Raw genomic sequence first — 16,449 nt, 5'->3', positions numbered from 1 at the left:
CCTGGAGCTGACAGAGCATATGACAGGATGTGGTACATTCTGTAACCACACACTGGAAGGTCTCCTCTGTTTGGCCTGATTAAATGGGAGCAGAACTAACCTTCCCTAACATCTTATCACCGATCTGCAGGAGGTGCTGGCTTGTAAGAGCATATATGTCTTGCAGAGGAAGGGCAAGCTCTGTACCCTACTGCCTTCTCAGCCGATGAATTCAGCTAATTAGCCTCTTCAACCTGTCTTGCTGCAACAAAAGACAAATAGAAGTGGAGCAGCCTTGCTATTCATTTCCTCCAGGGGTAAATGACCTTCCTGTCACTAAGGAAGAGCAAACTCTGCAAGCATGACTAAGATCTAGTGAATAAGTTCAGTACTTATTCTTATCATTTTGACAGCGCTCACAGCTTGAAAATGAACTCAGATTGAATCTAAGAGTCTGCAGAAGTTTCCATAGTTTCACTGTTGATCAAGTGCTGGAGATTAGTTACAACAGTAGATGTAAAATTCCCATCTGATCTGTTGGATTACTGGACTAATTTGCTCTCTAATACTGAGTGCTTAAGTCAAATCCTAAAAAAAAACCCAAGTTAATATAAGTACACTGCCACCAAGGACATATTACAAATGCTTTTGGATTAATGTAACAAGTAAATTTGCATCTCTGTTGGGAGTATTACTAATTGGTTATGTAGTCTTCACATATTTATATCCCTTTAGTGGAGATATCAAATGTTCTCTCCTACTCTTATGGCCTCACCCCCCCCCCCTTCTTTACACTGTCTCTAACTAGTGAAGGACTTGAGAAAGTGTCTCTGCAAATCTGTGTAGATAAAGGTAAATTGTGAAGGGAAGATTTGGACATTCAAAGGGTCTGATGATGTGGCAAGATTATGGTAGGATAACTGGGGTCAGATGGTCACCCACACTTTTATGACTCTTCATGCTTAAAGCAAAATAGTTTTGTATTATAAACATAGTGTACAGTTTTAAATGTGCTCATCTCTGAGTGCTTGCAGAACTCTGTGTGCAATTGTGTTGATGCCATGGATGTACCCTTTACAAGGCACTCCAATGGAGACGTTTTGAATTCTGGGGGAATCAATGTTTAAGATACAGGTTTTCATGACACACCAATGTGCAGCTACTTTTCATGGCACTGAGATGCATGTGCTGTTTGAAAGACACCTTTAGAACCATTTTTCCTGGACTCTGCTATGGCACACATACAGCGATCAGTGATTTGAATTCTTTGGTTAAGCACTGCAGACTTTGGACTAATGCAAACTTTGGAGCACTGCAGACTGAGAGCTAGTTTGTTCCAGCATGAAAATAGGGGCTGATCACTTACATAAGAAAAGGCACATTGAAGAGTAATTGGATCTTCACATCTGGATATTAAACTGATGGTGCTGGTTCCACAGAAGTATTTTAAAGTGCACTTGTGCCGTGCTCTCACTGTTTGTGCTGCCGTGCTCCATCTGCACATGATTACATAACACCGAGATCCTTGCAATCAAGTGAATCCAACTGCCCCTAATGCAAAGCAGATGGAAGTTTTCTGAACATGCAAATTGTGGGATTGTTGTGTATCATAACTAAAGAAGGATTTGCAAATATGGAAATCCAAAGTAATGTTCATTATGTTAGGCTATGACCTTAGGCTATTGAAGGATATCCAGGGTCTAAACTACTGTGATAGCCACATTTAGGTACTGTATTTTTTTTAAGGTGGATTTTAGGTTTCTTGAAGATCTACAAGATGATTTTCATTTAGTTTTAGGTCCTTGTGTACTCAGGTTTTAAGAACACGCCTTAAAATGTAAAAGTGGTTTGTTCACTTGAGGAAATTTCGGTACTAAGTCATCTGTGGCAGTCTGAGTAGGAAACAGTTTCTCTAACCAACACATGCAGGTGGCTTATGTGGACAGTCATTGAAACAACAAAATAACTAAAGTGCATATGATTACTTGCTAAGAAGGTTTATATGTCAACACAGAGATTTTATTGTGACATATCCTCAAGTGACAAAATGCTGCACACTCAAAAATAAATATTCCTAATCTCTGTCTAGAGAAACGTAGCTAGCACTTGATTTGTTGATTTAATCAAAAGATATCCAATTTGAAGAATTGTTTTCTCCTTCAAGCTACTACAGATGTTTTCAGAAAGGTGATATTACTGGCAGTATAACAACATAAATAAGCGTCTTTTGGTGTCACTGTGTAATGAGAAATTACAGTAATATTTTAGAAATATATCTTTTTCTCTGAAATGCAACAATTTGGCAATATACATAACATATCTATTCCAAGATGTCTTGAAATTACCTTTCCTAGCTCTTTAGGGAAGAGTGGAGAGGGACACATCATGCAGTACAGCTGCAGCATGTGAGTCAATAAGATCATGCAGCCACGGAGAAGCAAACAGCTTTCTAAAGTACATCAGACAAATGCAAGATGTATGAAATAATCACACTTCACTGGTCTGCACTGCTGAGAGCTTAGACACAGTCTGTGTCCAGTTTTAGGCTTGTCTCTGGAGAAGGGCTCAAAGCTGGAGAATCTGCAGAGGGAGCTGCAAGAATGCACAGGGGTCTGGGAACACTGAAATTAAAGGGAAATGGAGTGCACTGAGGTTATTAGACTGAAGAAGAAAACATTCAGAAGCACGATAACAGTCTTGTGGTACACGGAAAGCTTCTCCACAGATAACAGAAAGAATTTGTTCCCCATGATCCACAAACATCTTGGACCACTACTGAGTTCCTGATGCAGCTGAGGAGCCTAAACAAGGCAGTGAGAGAACTTTCTTGTAGCAAGAATAGACAAGTAGTGAAATAGACTACTGTGTGATGCTATGGAAATTTTGTTACTAAATGTGTTTTAGGAAAAATTGGGTGAAAAACTGAACAACAGGTACAGCTGATTCTGCTTGGGAACAAAGGGATCTTTCTCCCGGTTTTGTTGGGCAAATGTTCTCTGTAAAGTCAGTTTTTGTTTACAACTTTCATGTCCTTCAGTTTTTTAATGAAATAAATAAATAATTTTGAAGATTTTTTTTAAAACAAATTTTAATGTTAACAGAGATGGGTTAGCTAGGAACTGTTCTGAAACTTCCATGCTTATCATTCCTCCCTTTTTGGCATTTTCTCTGGCAAACAATCTTTTTTTCAATTATTTTTTATACAGCTTCATCTACAAATGGCTTAATCATATCTTGTAAATTACTCATATATTTTTATCTGTGCATTCCTACTACAGGTGTTCCACTGAAACCCCGGAAAGAATTAAAATTCATAGAACATCAGTCTGGAGACCTGGAGGTGAAGTGGTCTTCAAAATTCAATATTTCCATTGAGCCTGTGATCTATGTTGTTCAGAGGAGGTGGAATCAAGGGATCCATCCAAGTGAGGATGATGCTACGAACTGGCAAACTGTGGCACAGGTCAGTTCTTTGTAAGCAATATGGATCTAGTCTCAGAATGTCACAAATCTCTTGAAAAATGTAGAATTAGAGACCAAAATCCATTCAAGGAAGCTCATTAGGGACATAGTCGTTCTGAGTTTAGTGGGACTCATTGCACAGTGTCCAAGGCATGGCTTGATTCTTGTCAAAAGTTAAAAAACCAAGCTGGTGAAAAGGCTATTTATTAAAAGAAAACAAACCAAAAAAACAAAAAACAAGACTAAAAAAAAAACAGAGTGAAAAAAAATTACTAAAACCTTTATTCTTTGTAAAGTTGTTTTTCTCAGGTGTGACCCTCCTAATTCAGAAAAGTCTATGATGTCATGCTCTTATCACTCAGTGCAATCCAGATTAAAATGTAAGATTCATGAGCGAATGTTTCTTAATGAGAAGCAGCCAACAGAGCATAAATTTTCACTTAGTTCTTTCCCAGTTTCAATCTGTTTTTTACCATGCTGACAGTCCACCTGGATGGCAGAGTTCCAGTCGTTTATCTTACTGCTTCACCCTTATCCCTGCTGACAAGAAAAGTAAAATGCTGATTTTGAAAAGATCTGCAAAATATCATTATAGCTAGGAAAAAAAGGAAAGAGAGAATAAGTAGAACCATCCACAAAATAGAGTAAGGGATTTAAATTCTGTGACAGTTTGTGCTCATTCTCAATTCAGATTGTGTTGGAAAATGCTGTCTTATAAAAACATGAAGCTTGTGAGGCTGAACACTCAGAAGTGAATTTCTTAGCTCCAGCATGGTGCTAGAGGGAGCTGTCACTATGTTGTAGTCTTGCTCAGGAAAAGCCCCCTGCAGCAGACCCTGGCAGGAAGCCTTGCTTGTGCAAGCCCATGGGAGCATGTACAAAACTGATCAGGTCACAGTGGCTTCTGATCTCTCAGTTGAGGTGCAGGTCTTGGAACCTGCATTCTCCATTCCAGGAAACAAGCTCCTGCCTTTGTTGCAAGGAAAATAGCAAGTAGTGAGAATGTGCCAGATCTGAATTACTCCTCTCTGTTACTGAACCATGTGGATGTGATAGGCTGTAGAGGCTCAGCTGCAGTGGCTGGTGAATCCAGGCTGCAAAGGGAGCACAGTGCTCTGCTATTTCTCATCCCAGACCTCGTGCACATTTCTGGGAACATGCCCTGTAGATGCTCCACAGTGGCTGAACGTACATGAACCCTTGCCTTGCAGTGCATCTGCAGGAGAGTGTTTCAGGAACGTGTTCCTGTGCTAGAGCAAGGAGAAGCCTGACAGCTGCCTTTCCTGGGGTCTGGTGAATGCAGGCAGTAGGGGCTGAGTTAATCACTGTGGCAGGAGAAGCCTCCTCCGACTGAAATCTTTCTGACAACTTCCCTGTCCCTTCTGCATCACAGGAGACACGAATTTGACTGTGTGGTGGACCCCACTGGGAATGTCAGCTCAGAGCACACTTCAGGATGCCTGACTGGCTTTGTGAACTGTGTATACCTTATGGGACATGCAGGCTGGGCACCCTTGAGGGGTGCTAGTAATCAGAATTTCTGTCTTTAGAGAGTTGTGTACCTCCATGGTGCTTGTAGTTTTAGACATCCCACCAGGCAATCAAATTTGTCTGCCAAATGTGATAGAATTTATTTTGCAATATCAGCAGCAAGGATGGATATCCAGTTTGACTGCAGTGATTGTGTGCACAGCCTCCAGGCTTCCCTTGTCTGTGTAACTGAGATGTTTTTCTTGTATGATTCCAAAACATTGAGGTATGAGCCCTTAATTGTAGACAAAGACTGAGAAGAGCTCAGCCATTTATCTGAAAATTCCTGGAGCATCTCAGTCCAGGGCAGATGATTCAGCCTTTTGCTTTACTCTGCAACTTAAGATAGAGATTGTGCAAAGAGTAACCAAAGATAAAAAAGGCTGTGGGTGAGGATCTGAATTTCTCTATGTTTATACACATATGTAGCATAAACAAAGTTATTGTTTGCATTTTCTTATAAGAAATTTCATAATGTTTCATCAGAGTTACTCATCTAATATTTTTTTGTCTGTCCAAGAAAAAATGGGGTTTAAATTAAAAAAAAAAAACTTGATGTATTTTATTGGCCTTAGTGGAGCTAATTTGCAAGTAATTTCTCATGTTGGGTAGAAATTTTGATTTTGTATTGAAACAATAATTTTGAAAAAAATTGTTTATTATTGTGCCATGTTTTTTGTGTCATCTTTATGTTTTCTTTTTAAGGAAGAAGGCACAATCTATTAGTATACTATTTTGCTCTCCAATTATATAGGAATGCAAACATATTGAAAATTATTTTAGTTATTTCTCACTTCTGCAGGAAGGGATTTTTAATGTATAATAACTAAACTGCTTTAGTTTTTAACTGCGTATTTTGGGGTAAATTTGATATGATTAACCATTTGACTAATTCCATTGGTTAATATAAAAACTATGATAACTAAGATGCTAGTTGGCCAAGCTGGCTGTGATGTAGATTGTCCCAAGTTTTATGTGAAGTTTCCTACAGTACTGTAACTTAAGATTTAGCCAGCTGAGCAGGACGTGCTGCATTATCCTATGGAAATGCTGCATGTCATGTGAACAGACTTACCATTCCATTTGGTACTAATTCTCTCTAAAAATAGTAGCATTACTGTTTACATTGGAAATTCAGCTATTTAATCATATTACTATAATATAATAAAGTTGATTAAAATATACCAGGCCAGTTATTTTCAGACAGAGCATGTCTGTGTTGTGTGAATGGATGTAATATGTACACACACACGCGCATATATACATATATACACATGTGGGCAGACAGTGATGAAGTACATTCATCAGTCTAGTCCATTACTAAAACAAATAAGGGGCAGTATTTACTGATAGCTTGATTGTGACAGACCTGAGTGCTTCACCTTGCAATTGCATAAACTCTGTGGACAGCTAATCTTCAAAAAGAAAGCTTCTGAAACACCTAAAATTCTGGTTCTGAGGATCACAAGGAAGTTCTCAGCCCTTGACAGTGAGAAATACCTGCTGGATGGAGCTAACCACCAGTCCTGTACACTAAAGGTTTCTTTCTCCATCTCCCAGGGGAGACTTGCTTTGGTAAGCAGAGAAATGAACCCACCTTGTGTGGGATTGTATTCACATGAAGTAGGGCAGATCTGCTGTCCTTTGTTAGAGTAGTGGATACAACACTCAGAATTTCTGTTGTATCACAGGAAACAGAAGCTCAGCTTTTCTGATACCCTGGGTGGTATCCCTTCACTTTTTGAAATGCAAATTCTTTTATCAATGTGTTGTTTCCAAAGGTTTTGAGCTGTGAACTCAGCAGGGTAAGACTGTACTCTCCTATTTCTATTAAATGTTTGTGCTACAGGGAGGAGTCCAGGATTCATAGTGGGGAATGAGCACAGTGAAACTGTCCATTACTGTAATCCTTGGATAGAGGAGAGTCCTCTGTGCAAGTCTTCGCTGCGAAGAGTTCTTTGCACCAATTTTTAATGTATATACATAACATATATACACTGTCTGTAGTGTTGACACGAGAATGCCACCTGAATTGTCAAACTGCTATGCTGCTGGGTGAGACATTCTCTTTTCTTCTCCCTTCCAGTTGTAGTAAATCCCACCTTTTCCTTACAAGAAATTCTAACTTTCAGCCTTTCTTTCTCCAAGGAACAGTTTTGGATGTAAATATAAAACATAGTTATATATATAGTTATAGTTATATATGAGGTCATAATTCTAAGTAGCATGCAACATCCAGGGTGCTAGGGAATATCTTCCCCTTGCCTCTCATACAAAGGTTGGAATTGAAGATAGGTCATCCATGCTCTGGGATGCTCTTGATCATTACTCAGTTGTAGGAGCAGCAGAGGAAGATTTCTGTAGCTGTGTTGAAGACAATAACAGATAATCCCCTTTTGAAGGACAGGATGAGGAGACTACTTACAGGAAAGGGCTCAGGATTTGAACAGTTAAGAGCTGCTGTAAGAGGAATAGAATTTTCAGTGCTTCTTAAATGGAGCAGTTCTTGTCAAATCTCTGTGAAGTTCTCACAAAAAGCCCAACCTTGTTCTGCTTTCTGGCCATGGGAGGTGGCCTGTTGTCCCTTGAACCTAAAATGAGCTCTTGAGAATAATGTCAAGGTATTATGTGTATTGTCCAGCTTATGTCATTGAGATTACATGCTGCTCTTATATGAAGTTGTATTGAATGTAATTAATAGGGATTTTCCCTTGTCTTCATTGAACTTTGCATGATACTGAAGGTGGACATGTTGGCCAGTTATTTTGTTTGAGGACTAATTTATTATTTTATTCCAAATAAAACACCTGTTAGAATATGAAGCTACCTTCCAAACATTCATCTTATAACTAAACAATGCCAAATAAATGGTAATTATGATTCTGTAATGATTTGAGTGGTGATTTTTTCCTTTTGTCTTTTATTTATGATTCTTAAAAATTCTTTAAAAGTGTTGGTTTTTTCTTTCATATTCAGACAGAATTTTAGGTGTGTGATGAAATTTAACCATTAGTTGTTTGGAACCACTCAGCATAGCTTTTAGTGGGTTTAAATTAATGTGAAAGATATTGAAAGAACTCTGAATATTATGACTGCAGCTCCAAAAATACTTAAGTAGTGAGAACTAACTAAACTAAAGCAATGAAACAAAAAAATAGTTATAGCATTAAGGTAATGTAAGATATCTCAGCAGTACTTAGTTATTTCTAGAAATTTATTAATTCTATGTAAAAGGTACTTAGAGGTGCCAAGTGGTTTATATCATGGTGGTTGGAGGTAGACCTCCTGCATGCCATTGAGCTTAGCAGGAGCTTGGCCAACAAAATGAATTATGAAAGTAATAGGCCCAAGGCATGTTCATAAGTTAAAATAATTTTGGCATTATGGATTGACAGTTTGTTTGGTTTTACATTATTTTGTGGTTGCCATGGGAAATTGATACTACTGAAACACTTTCTTTTAATCAACAGAATATGAGCCAGTGACAAATAACACTCTTTTGAGGAATTTGGCATTAAGTGTATTCAGATTATGCTTGCCTTGTTACAAAGTTCAGCAAACATGTTTTTAAAACCCCTGAAGACTGTAATTAGTTATTTACAATTATATATTGGCCCCAAACCTGTTTTCAGTTGCAGCAATAGAGGAGCTGGCTGTTGGAAAAAAATAGGATGTTTGAGTACTCCATAAAATAAAAATAATTGCAAAAGTTGTTTCAGGTAGGCTCTTTCTTCCCTGGGGCAAACCTTGGATAATTCACTCTACAAGTAACATAAAGGTTAAAAAGGGAAAGGAGGTGAGGTTGACTGTCAGGATTGTTACCCCTGCTTAAGTTGAGAAGAGAGTGGTCTGAATGGAGAGGGACTCTGAGTAGCAGCAATATGTGATGGACTCGGAGTCTACAACACTCAGCAGTCTGAGAGAGTCAATAATATGGGTTAGAAAGGGTCTCCTTTCCCTACATGCACACACAAATGAGATAATTGTTTCCCTAAATTTTGTTTGTCACCAAATGAAGAGACTAAGTGGAGAATAACACCTACAAATTTTATTTATGAGGGCTCTAAAAGGCCATTCCTGAAGAGCTGAAGCAAATTCCTCAGTTTCTGGTTATCTGAGTTATGTCAGCAGCTTCTGATTTCTTACGCAGATTTAAAGTGGAGCAAGAAGCAGAAATTATGTTTTGCCTTTTTTTGGAAGCTACTTAGTATCATTACAAGTAATGTTGAATCATATACAGGAAAGGTGACTTCTTGAACTTGTATAAAACAGAGCTTGTAAATATAAATTGGTGCAACTACATTTTTAATGAGCTTGCATGTTTGGTCAGTAATGGTAGTCAGTGATGATTGTATAATGTATTTAGACATGTATATGACATCTGGTTCGGGTTCTTGTGTTACTTTGATGAAAGAATTAAATCAAAATGTAGTAAACATGACATATTAAAGTAAATTGAAAACTGGATAATTGAGAGGTAATTGTAAAAGTAAAAATTCCAAGTGGATATGTTTTTGATGAGTTCTATAAAAATGCCACATCTTCTGTAGCTGGAGGTGATTCAGTGGTTATCAGGAGGCTGTGTTCAGTTCTGGTGTTTGTACCTTAGGGGAAAAAAAAAGAAAGAATGCAAAAGATAGTTCTTCAAAAGTTTAATGGGGTAAAAAATGGAAGAAAGCAGAGCTCAGAATAAGAATCTGTAAAGCACTTGCTACTGAAAGGGTTCAGATTGTATCTATGCTTAGTCATATTTCAGTGGTTCTCCCCTCAGGATTTGGAAATTGAACTCATGACACTGGCAATCTCAGTAGGTGTTGTTGGAGAAAAGGTCAGCTCCTATGACCTGAGAAAAGTCTTCAGGGAAGAGTTAAGGCTGTAAGTGTCTTTTTGACCTAAGTGCCAAAGATGTGAAAAAGGCTTACATTCATTATCTGAGAGTTTTGTGTTTCCTATGAACTAGAAAAAGTGGGTTCTCACAGCACTGGATTTCATTAAGCTATTTTGGACCCCTAATTCTCTGAGAATTGAGATTTGAAGAAATCAGTCCTGTCACCTGGGGCAACGAGTTCCCTGAAATATCACCTGAACAGTGAGACCCTAAACACTGGCTTGAAGGTTGTGATAACTGCAGAACTAATTGTGTGAATTTAACAGCACTTTACCTATTTTCTAAAGGCTACTTTTTCCAGAAGAAACCTGCAATGCACTGTAAAATTGGATGGTTTTCTCATTTTGCTCACAGCTGTAAACGCTTTGCAGTGCAGAGTGGTGGCTGGGGTCAGGTGAGGTGGCTGCATGCAGCCTGTGATGCTCAGCCAGACCGATACTGGGGTGTTGCACAGCAGATGGCAGGTGACCTTGTCAGGACAAGCAGTGTAAGTGTGACATTTTCCCCCCAGACCACAGAGGAGCGCGTTCGGCTGCCGGACACCCGCGCCAGCCGCTGGTACCAGTTCCGCGTGGCCGCTGTGAACGTGCACGGCACCAGGGGCTTCACTGCGCCCAGCAAGCACTTCCGCTCCTCCCGAGGTGAGTGTTCCTCGAGCTGCCACCTTCCTGTCACCCCCACCTGCAGCACAGCCTGGTCTGCCTGCTTTTGTGGCAGAGGGTTTTGAGCAGGTGGGTTTTTGAGTAGTTTTGTCACTTACTTTAGAAATGGTGTGAGATTTGTTTGAAGTCAGCAAACAAATTAAAAGCTGAATGTCATTATTCTTTTATCAGCAAGGATGTCTATGAATAAAACTCCTTTGAAATATTTTCCACATGATTCGTATCAAACTTCACGACCCTGACCATGAAATAGGGAAGAACTTGGGTTTCAGTGTGTTAATCCAAGAGGTTTATCTCCTTCTTTTTTAATTATGAGAAGTATGTTATTGTCATATATTTAATAGAGTATTGGTATATTTTGTTGCCTGTATCTAAATAATTGTAGCAGCATTGTTTTGATGGAACTTTGGACCCTGTTAATAGAACTCCCCTTGCTAGAAATAATTGTAAATGCTTAAGAATAAAAAAGAGCATAAATGCAAAGCAGCATGTTTCTGTTCATTACAAAGGCATGCCTGATGATCCACAAAGTATTGTAGGAATTTTTGTTGATATTTCTGGTTTTCCAACTGTTTGGGCAATAAAATAACTTTGAAAACTATTTCTGTACCAGTAAATGGTACATGAGGGATGGAGGAGATAGAAATAGTTCTCCCATCCTGTGAAGTTCCTGGCATTCTCCCTGGTGTGCTTTTGACCAACATGGAGAAGAATTTTCCCAGATGACTCTTAGGCATAGTATTGGGGTTAGCACAGGCCAGAAATTATACCCATTAGACAGATGATCTGGATGTGGTCACCCTCTCTTAAAGGCAGTCAATAATGTGGGCATATCCAGACGACACTAGTCGACTTTAGTGCCAAAGAATGAGATCCAGCACTCTTCACTCTGCTAATAGAAGCAGTTTCTAATAGAAAGACTTTTTGTTATTTTAGTAGTGACAGAATCTTTATGCTGGTATAACTTTGCATACTTTGAGGATTGTATTTCCTCCTCTTCGTGCAGACTGAATTATCTTGCAGTACAAGCTGTTGCCATCTTTGAGTTCCTGTGCTGGCTTTTAGCTTTCTGTTTGGCCATAGTCAGTCCTAGAAAAGGATCTTTTTGGTGGTGCATTTATAGAGGCATGCAAATGCTTTTGCTGGTATGGAAGTTTTAATCACTTACTGAATAACTATATGTTAGTCTAAATAATTTTTTTGTGCTCTAGCCGTATTTGTGGTAGGAAGGTTGGCTGGCATAGCTGTCCTGTTACTTCTGTGACCACAAACCTTTTCATGCATAAAAGAAGTATTATTTTAAGAGCTATGATACTTAAGTAGCATACAATTTCAGAAACATAAAATAATACAGTTCCTTTGAGCTGAGTTTACTGTAAGAACTCTTAAGCAACAGTACTTTTCTCTTCTTCAACAGCAATTCAGCAGATACAGCAGTTTGTTGCTGAATCTGACACCAACTTTCTTTTAAATTGAGATCATTGACAGTTGTTTTATTGGATTTGTAAATATTTTCCAACTATTCTGCTTGAAGCCACCATTACTACAATTACAGAAAGGTATGTCATGGTAGCACCGAGGTTTTGACTTCAACATGACATTTTCAGGCAGGATTTGTATAACTTTCAAAAAAATTGGCCCCCTTCTGGGTGTGCTAGCCATGCTCAAAAAGCACCCTTGGTAATGAATGTAAGAATGTCCATGCTAAGTCATCCTGGCGGTCTCTTTAGCCCAGAATCTGCCCCCAGCCACAGGTGGGTTTCTGGATAACAATGTAAGATCAGGATAAGTGCATAGGGGTATTTCTTCAGAATAGTCTCCCAGCTGGCAGTAATTTGTGTTTCAGGAACTTGTGATTTTGAAATCATTACTTGAATACCAGAGTCCTCTTGTGGTCTCTGCACCTACCCCTGAAGCACTTGCTGTCCTTGAGAACTGCTCATGGCTGTCTAGTGGAGATGGAGAGCACTTTTAGGGCTTTGTGACAAGGGCAGTGGGATTCAGCAGTACCTCTGCCTGTTCTTACCTGATAAACCAAAATTTTGATAATGGCAGCAAGTATGTAGCCAGCCTTCTTCAAAAGGCTTCTGTAACTCTCAAAATAACTGTTTTCAAATCTGGGCTCCTGCCCCTGGCAGAGGATTGTGAATTGACAGACAAGCAGCAGGGAGTTCAGTTAGCCCCCATCAGCCTGTGCTGGCAGCTCATTTGGCCATTCTGGGGGCTGTGGAGCTGCCAGTGGTGTTATAAAGATGTGAGTTTGCCAGATGAAATGTGCAGTCACTCCAGGTGACTCACATGAAGGTGCTGCTGGGTGCTGACTGCTGGGAAAGACACTGGGATGCTCCTGTTGGTGTCTTTGAGCCTCCATATCCCCAGGTGAGCCGTCAGAGTGGTAGCAGTGAGTGTCACACGAACATTTAATTACTACTTTGGAGCTCAGTGGGAAATGACAGCTCCTGCCTGGTAGAGAGGCAAGAAACTGCTGCTCAGATGTGCCTAGTTTTTTGAGTGCCAGCATCTACTGGCCCCTGCTGAGCTCCTACAGGCACATTTAACCTCCAGTTTGGAAAAGAAAAGTGGATTTTGGCACATCACCTTTGGAAGTTTGCTGCCTGTCTGTGCTGTGTTTGTGTGAAGTGTGGACAGAATTTCACATCAGTGTTTCACTTCACCCTGTTGTGCCAAGACTAAGAGAAGATTATTATCTTGGTCAAACTTAGCAGTAGGTTTCTTCAAAAATAAACCCTTTGATCAGGAAACATGACAGTAATTCCTAAGACAGTTTCTCACGCAAGATACTGAACTTTTACCAATTGCTCATAAGTAATAATGAATAGAAAATTATTTGGGTTTGTTTTTTCCTCTAAAGGGGGACAAACATGATATTTAATCTTCTTCTAGGAAGAAGTATGGCACCACAAAGTCTCTGTCACTAAATATTTTAAGATGTTAAGAGGAATATTCAAAAACGTGCTGTAATTACTCAGAGAGAGAATTTTTTGTCTGGTTACCAGAATACTTTTTATACTGTTTTGTCTTTTTGAAAATGCAAAAAACATGCTCTCTAAGTAGACACAGCAAAATAAGGTTTTGTTTTGTTCAAAATGATTTTAAGTCTTCTGCGGTAATTACCATTAACTTATTTATCACTAAATAAAACTCTTCATTTTCCAAAGTAATTTAATTTCTCAGTCATGAAAAAGACAAAAAAAGGAAAACATGAATATTTCATCAAGCATTTCAACTTGCCATTCTTCATCTAATTGTGTTTTGAGGTCTGATCTACTGCACCTTTGGATACTTCTTTGCTATAAACATTTGAGGTGAAGGTTTATGGTTCATTAGCTGTTTTATACTGCCTCATGTGTTCATCTAGGATGAACATTAATTTGTTGGCATTAATTTGTAAATAGTAAATAAAGTGACATGGCTGAGAATTTCTGGAATATTCAAAGCTTAAGCAGAGCTCCTTTTTAAACTCTGTTTATTTATTTTTTATAAAGTAAACAAAGGGTTTGCATGTACTGGTCTGACATGACCCTTCACAGGGAATAAAGTGGAGCTTTGTTTTGCCGACATGTGACTCCAAAATTACAAAAACACAGGTTGGACTAGATCAGTCTGCGATGGAGTGGCTGGAAAATTAAGTGAATGTTGCACATAGAGAGTGGATTCTTTCATATGACTGGAACTGTGCACATGGACTTTTACATTGATACTTTCAACTGAAATTGATCAAAATATTCTGCTATTTTGGCAGTGGTTTCCACTTCTTTTTTCAGTATTTTTAAATTTTGTGTGCTTTCCTTTTATCTTTAATTGAGTGGCAACAACTTCCAATAACAGCAATAAATAAAAGTAACTGAATACCTGACAGAACATTTTTGATCCATGAAGATACAAATATCCTTCTATTCATATTTAGACTGGCTCTCTCCAAGCTGTTTCCTTTCTTCTGGAAGCAGGAGAGAACTGTTCCTAGAATCCATAAATTAGTCTCCTTGGATGAAAACTACCTGTGTTTTTCTTCCAGTAAGCAGGCACTGGATAGCTTAACCTGACTGGTCAGAAGCTGCTTGGCACTAGTAATACAATTTTTAATTTGTTGCATTTGGTTCAGAGTAACTAAGCTATTTTTTCCCTAGCTTTTTATAGTTTGTGATGGGAATGAATTCTCAGTACCAGAGACTTAGTTAACTCTAGGACTCAGTGTTAGGCATTTCTATGTCATATATTATCTCACTGGTCTGTAGGTGCTGTGCCATTTCCAGAGACAAGAAGATCAACACAATGAGCCCAAACCATATCTGACCCTTCCACCTCTGCTAAAGGCTTTTAGCTTCACCATGTGGGCAATTGCCAGCATACACTGGATAGACTGTCAAGCAAAAGGAAGCAGACAACATTGTTTTCACAGCACATAAGTACCAGGCTGGATGTGATTTCATGCATACATTACTGAGTGTTAGAAAAACCAGAACAGACACCCACTCATGGCAATAAAACTCTTTCTGTTGCTCCTTTGAGACCAATGATTTTTTTATGCTGTTGCGCAGCTGGTTTATGTGTGCCATTTCCATCGGGCAGAGCCAGTCCTCCTGCTTACACCCTGGAACTGTTTAATGGTTGGAAACTTGTCTGTAGAGTAGCTTCAGCAGACTTTTAGAGTTGGAAGGTCTCATGTTTGAAAGATAGCAGTGGGAGACCTATTTTAAGTCCGGAAAAATGCTAAAAAAAAAACCGCTTTAAATTATTATCACATTTGCTCTCAGTTTTACAGCTCAGAATGAGAATTCTGATTCCAATGCCATTATTCCCCTCTCTGACACCCATTCTAGATCATTTACTGTTTTCACTCCAGTTGCCACATTGAAAGACAAAGTGCACTGAAGCAGTGTATGATGTGATTCATGTGTTTTGCTAGTCCATACTGTTTTTTAAGGTTTTGCAAAGGTGTTTGAAAATACTATTGATTTAAAGAATTTTGGAAAATATAAACTATTAATATGTTCACAAATATGAGTGTGGGAAGATGTTAATTTTGAAATGGTGATGATGTGAGTGTTTTCTTTCTTTCCTTTATTTGCAGCAAGAGATCCTCCCTTTTGGGGACTGGAGACAGAATTTTGCTTGTGATGGCTGAGTAGCCAGCAAGACAGGAATTTAAGTCCCTTGGGTATACTCAAGCCAAACACAATCCAGACAAATGAAGTACTTATCCCATGTGCTGGAACAGCAGCTTCAGCCTTGACCTAATGAAGCTATCATTTCTAGCAGTGAGAAGCGATTTACTTGTCAGGCTGCTGAGACCAGAATTTTTTAGGATTTGAGGACAGCTGTCTGTGCCAAATTCCGGGATATATAGAATGACTTGTAGTTTATTTGTATAAACTGAAAGGAAAAGCTGCGACCAGCATCACTCTTTCTGCAAACCAAAGAATTTGATTTAACACTCAGATAAATTCATGTATATAAAGTACCAGTACTTTGCATTCGAAAAATTGGCAGCAGTTTTCATTCCAGTAATTTTACATCTGTGTATCTGAATTATACACATGGGCAGTCAGTCAAAGGGATCACAGGTACATGAAGATAACAGTAGGATGGCTATTGGCATTATAGTCAGCAGAACGTCACTTTAGCTTTATAGTTGGGTTAACAAACACCTTATGTAGGCAGCTTTATGATTCAGTACCAGTTATTAGACCTTGAAGTATTTTAGCATGAATTGTATAGTGCTTTTAATGTCTACATGGACATGAGCATAACAGACCACCTTGTAGAAGCATGACTTTTCCATTCAATAACGCACAAAAAAACAACTAATCTGTTATGTGGTAACTGGCTGGCATGCATTGTAGAGGAGCATGCTCATAAACATGTCACAGGTTTTTTTTTTTGTTTTTCTTGGTTCTTGTTTTTTTG

The 16,449-nt window shown here is 38.8% G+C and overlaps 1 protein-coding gene across 1 annotated transcript in view; it reads left to right on the top strand.

Annotated features, from left to right (window-relative positions):
* ANOS1 (anosmin 1) overlaps positions 1-16,449 on the top strand; it is a 133,463-nt gene that overhangs the window by 75,060 nt on the left and 41,954 nt on the right. The window contains exons 5-6 of the mRNA XM_059465949.1: positions 3,258-3,442; positions 10,371-10,500. Coding sequence (XP_059321932.1) covers positions 3,258-3,442; positions 10,371-10,500 — 315 coding nt within the window. The remainder of the gene's footprint in view (positions 1-3,257; positions 3,443-10,370; positions 10,501-16,449) is intronic.

Source organism: Ammospiza nelsoni, chromosome 2 (genome assembly GCF_027579445.1).
Source record: "Ammospiza nelsoni isolate bAmmNel1 chromosome 2, bAmmNel1.pri, whole genome shotgun sequence".
NCBI classification, from domain to species: domain Eukaryota; kingdom Metazoa; phylum Chordata; class Aves; order Passeriformes; family Passerellidae; genus Ammospiza; species Ammospiza nelsoni.
This window is presented reverse-complemented; position numbering and strand designations above follow the sequence as displayed.